Here is a 5,000-nt window from a genome sequence, read left to right as displayed (position 1 = left end):
TCCTTCACAATGTGTGGCCTTTTGACCTCAACAAATGCCTTGCCCGATTTGCTCCAGCGACGGACTGTATCTCCAGTGGAGTGTGGATCTCATCTGGAGGTTTGGCACAGGGTCCCTTGAATGTGGTCTCAGGGGTTTCGAACATTTTCTTTCTCCAGGAGAATTTTTGTCCTTTGATAGCTGCCTTGGGCTGCCCAGTGTCCATATGGCTTGAATGTGGCTCTGTCTCTAAATCACTTGAATCACAACTGTCTGAATCACTGGATTCACTTGATTCATCACTCTCCACGTCTTTGTGGGGGATGTAATTAGGGTCACCAGAATCTTCATCTGAGCTACTTTCACATCCCTCATACTCACTGTCCTCTGCAGTGATAAACTCCAGCGCATCTTGAACACTATATTTTTTCTTTTTATCCATTCTACAAAAGAGTGAAAATGATAAAAAGTGGGGGGCAACTGAAAAACCCCTCGACAAAGCTAAAGTAAAGTTCCATCACAAATTTAGGTAATTTAATGAATTAGTTATGCTTGAATTTAGTTAAATATGACTGAGAATTAACAACAAAGAATACATTTACTTAAAATAACCGAATAATGAGCTAAACTGACTAAGCAAATGATCAGTTTTTGTCTTTTTGTGACAAATATGTCACATCAGTTTTTTTAAGAAAATTTGGAGTTTAATGCCCGATGTGACATATTTGTCACAGCGATATTTAACAAACTGATTCTAGATCAAATTGTTTCAGAAATATTACCAAACTAGGTTACAAGGGACCTATGACATCTTATCTAAAGTTTAGAATTGCTGAATGAGTAAAAGCTTACCTTTGCAAAAAGAAAAGAAAGTTTTTAAAATTAGCATAGTGGTCTCATTAGCTAACCAGGTGGACCAAGACTTTGAAAATGGTGTCTTGAACACCCAGAGTTCCTCACTTGTCACATGACTGAATTAGTTTGTGCAGTAGACGTCACTTAGGGACTTTATTAGTTAAAAGTCAAAGTTAAACCATTATAAATAGTTTTTCTTTAAGTGTAAAGGGGCAGTGACACCAGTGTCACTGTGGGTCCTTAAGGGTTAAACGGCGAGAGGCGTCGTGCTCCCCCTCCCTCCTTTGACAGAGCAAGCCGTCCACTTCATCGATGAAGATTACTGAGAGCTGTAACTCTCTTGCAACCGCAAAGAGTGCTCGTACGAGCTTCTCGCCTTCTCCCACATATTTGGAGGTCAAACTAGCAGCACTGATGTTGAAGAATGTTGCATTAGACTCTGCAGCAACTGCTTTGGCGAGCATGGTCTTCCCATTTCCTGGTGGGCCAAATAAAAGCAAGCCACGTGCAGGAGCTCTCAGACCAGTAAAGAGATCAGGTCTTAAGGCAGGAAGGATGACAATTTCTTCAAGTGCTTGCTTTGCCAGATCCTGCCCTGCGATGTCATCAGATGACACAGTCGCTCCACTGTATACAATTTCATTCTTAATTAAGCTGGCCAGTTTACTGTCCACATTCTTTTTCATATCCCTCTTCGGGGGCTGTTTCACAGCTGCCGGTCTTCCATTCTTGAGTTTTTCCCACCCGAGCGGTTTTCTTTGCATCAGTTAGTCTTAATGGAGGTCTTACAGAAGTGGAGGGTCTGATGGTGGTGGAAACACGTGCGGGTTGACTTTTAGGAACTGACTTTGGCTGTGAAAGAGCATGACGTGATGTCCCTTGGGGGTCATTTCTCCTTTTAGAGGCTAGTGTCGTCTCTAAAAGGGTAAGCTTGTCTTTTGCCATGGTGAGTTTGGTGACCATTTTATCCTGAAGTCTCTTTGCTCGGTCATACTGCTCTCCAGCTTGCCCAGTGAGCTCTATTGCAATACCCCTTTCAAGCTCAGAAATCCCTTTCTTGTACCACTGCACAGCCTCCTTCTTCTCACCTGTGTCGTCCTCGTCGATCTTCAGTGCCTTGGATATATACTCAAACGCCTGCTTGTGGATGCTTTTTATAACTTCTGCGCTGTCTTTGGGCTTACTTGAGTTTGTTTTGGTCGACATTTCTCTTGCCCGACTTCCCCCCTGTTCTCAGTCATAACACGGTAAACTAGTCATAAGCGAAAACGTTTAGGCTATATATCGCATTTAAAGGTCTTTCTTTGGGATGTAAAAAGAAAAATACACTCTATAGGGAATTCCTAAAATAAAGAACAATAGATGCTGAAGATAAATATAAAAAATACAAAAATAAGTTGACCAATAGTATACGTGTATGTAGAAAGGAGTATTATAGTAAAATATTGAACAACAATAAACATAATATGAAGGGAATATGGGATGTTTTAAACGGTATCATTAAAAAAAAATTCTGGACAACAAAGTTATCCTCAATACTTTATCGACAATGGCAATATTATGGAAAACACTGCTGATAAGGTCGACAGCTTTAATCATTTTGTAAATATTGGACCAAAACTGGCAGAATAAATTCCTGAGTCACTGCCATCAGTAGACTGTAGTGAAAACCTGATTGATAGGAACCCTAACTCAATGTTCCTTACATCAGTGGAGGAAAAAGAAATAATTGACATTGTACACATGTGTAGATATAAAACATCTACTGATTGTAATGATATTGACATGAAAATCGTCAAGAAGGTCATTGAAGGAATTGTAGGACCTCTAACATATATTTGCAACTTATCATTTCAGACGGGAAAAGTGCCAAACAAAATGAAAATAGCTAAAGTTGTGCCGCTGTATAAAACCGGGGAAAGACGCCACTTCACAAATTACAGGCCTGTTTCTTTACTACCACAATTCTCCAAAATCCTAGAAAACCTGTTTAATAAACGATTAGACAAATTCTTAGATAAATATAAATTACTCTCTGACAGTCAATATGGATTCAGATCAAAAAGATCAACATCTCTGGCATTAATCGAATCAATTGAGGAGATTACGAATGCTATAGATCAGAAACAGTATGCAGCTGGAGTATTTCTGGATCTCAAGAAAGCATTCGACACAATCAATCATGACATATTAATTAATAAACTGGAACGGTACGGGATCAGGGGGGTTGTACTGCAATGGGTGAAAAATTATTTAAGTGACAGGAAACAATTTGTGAAGCTGGGTGTCCATTAGTGATGGGATTTCCGGCTCTTTTTAGAGATCCGGCTCTTTCGGTTCGGCTCACTAAAAAGAGCCGGCTCTTTCGGCTCCGAACAGGCACTTCAGGTTGTTTTGTTGCTTTAATTAATTTATTATTAACAATAATGTAAAATTATGCACAAAAGGAATTACTAACGTTAAAAAAAGTGGTTTTATTTATATATGTTTATATATAAATATATGCGGTGGCCCCTGGAGACAAAACACGTACAAACTCCAAAACACATTTCTAGCATGAACTGAACTCCCAAAGCAGAGCTACTAGATCACTTAAATTATACAATCGAAAGCATGTGTGTATTGTTTGTGTATTTATACACAGGCACTCGTATATATTCAAATAATTTTAAAAAAAGTTCATTTACCTGTTACTACCACACAGCAAATCTGGTCGTTGGTACTTGCTGGCTTGTGTAGCCACAAGATGACAAAAGCTCAACACTGCGCCCAGCATCCTGGAGCACTTCTGTTGTCTTTTATATGTGTTTTGAGTTTTTATGTGCTTCTGAGTTTTAATGTGCTTCGGAGTTTGTACGTGTTTTTACGTGTTTTGGAGTTTGTACACGCTTCCGAGTTCGTACGTGATTTGAAGTTTGTACATGCTTTGTCTCTAGGGGCCACCGTAAATATACTTTTATTTATTCACTCCACATAAAATGTAATAAATAAATCATATAATACAAAAATCAACTATTCACATTTCAACTTTTAACTATTTAAATTTTCAGCTTTTTCCTTTTACAAATTTAAAGTGGAAACAACACAAAACACTGCAAACCACAACACAATTAAATATAAATTATAATATGAAAACAAAAAGAACATGCATATTCTCTGTCATATGGACCTGCATGAATAAACTTTCTGAATCCTTTATCTTCCACTACTGAAAATAGTTGTGGATGATTATTATACCTTTCTAATGTGATTCATGTAGATGGTGTGGAAATTGAAAGAGTACTTGAACATAAGTTTCTTGGTGTGATTATAGATGATAAATTAAACTGGAAGTCTCATATAAATCATATACATAACAAAATTTCAAGAAGTGTCTCAATCTTGAGTAAAATAAAACACATTCTGGACCACAAATCACTCCACATTCTCTATTGTTCCCTGATTGCACCGTATTTGAATTACTGTGCAGAGGTTTGGGGCAATACTTAAAAATGTTCGCTATCATCAATCTTTATATTACAAAAAAGGGCCATAAGGATAATCCATAAAACTGGTTACAGAGATCATACAAATCCACTATTCTTAAAATCAAAAATTCTAAAATTCACAGATCTGGTTCATTTTCTCACAGCACAAATTATATATAAAGCAATAAATAACCTGCTTCCTGACAATATTCTAAAATGTTTTCTAAAAGGGAACGGGGATACAATTTGAGGGGGGAATTAAATTTAAAACATCCTCGTATCCGTACAACATTAAAAAGTTTTTGCATCTCTGTGTGTGGAGTGAAGCTGTGGAACAGACTAAGTAAAGATATGAAGCAATGTCCAAGCATGGCGCAGTTTAAAAAGCGGTTTAAGGATATGGTTTTTACAGGGTACAGGGAAAAGGTAGAGATTTGATAGGGTGTTCTTGTTCAATATTTTCATGTGTGTGCGCGTGCACGGGTATGTTGGTATGGATATATATATATATATATATATATATATATATATATATATATATATATACATGAGGTTGTGTATCCTTGAGGTGTTAATGGGGTTATTGAAAATGTGTGTATATACGTATGTATGGATAGATAGAAACATATGTGTATATATATATATAAAAAAAATTACACATAACATATAATGTAATTGCAAGGAGGTATTTCTGTAGTC

General features: G+C 37.1%; 1 protein-coding gene and 1 long non-coding RNA gene across 2 annotated transcripts in view; both read right to left on the bottom strand.

Annotated features, from left to right (window-relative positions):
- The window catches only part of LOC120742124 (spastin-like), a 2,906-nt gene extending 826 nt beyond the window's left edge, over positions 1 to 2,080 (bottom strand). Inside the window, 2 exon segments of the mRNA XM_040045268.1 lie at positions 1,088 to 1,551; positions 1,553 to 2,080. Of these exon segments, the coding sequence (XP_039901202.1) occupies positions 1,088 to 1,551; positions 1,553 to 2,040 (952 nt within the window). The 5' untranslated portion in view covers positions 2,041 to 2,080.
- The window catches only part of LOC120742125, a 4,640-nt gene extending 1,253 nt beyond the window's left edge, over positions 1 to 3,387 (bottom strand). Inside the window, exon 1 of the long non-coding RNA XR_005697772.1 lies at positions 3,357 to 3,387. This is a non-coding gene — a long non-coding RNA (uncharacterized LOC120742125). The remainder of the gene's footprint in view (positions 1 to 3,356) is intronic.
- Positions 3,388 to 5,000: the final 1,613 nt, after the last annotated feature.

Source organism: Simochromis diagramma, unplaced genomic scaffold (assembly GCF_900408965.1).
Source record: "Simochromis diagramma unplaced genomic scaffold, fSimDia1.1 OVJJ01000634.1, whole genome shotgun sequence".
Taxonomy (NCBI): Eukaryota; Metazoa; Chordata; class Actinopteri; order Cichliformes; family Cichlidae; genus Simochromis; species Simochromis diagramma.
The sequence above is the reverse complement of the archived record's forward strand: the minus strand, read 5'-3'. Positions and strand labels throughout refer to the sequence as shown.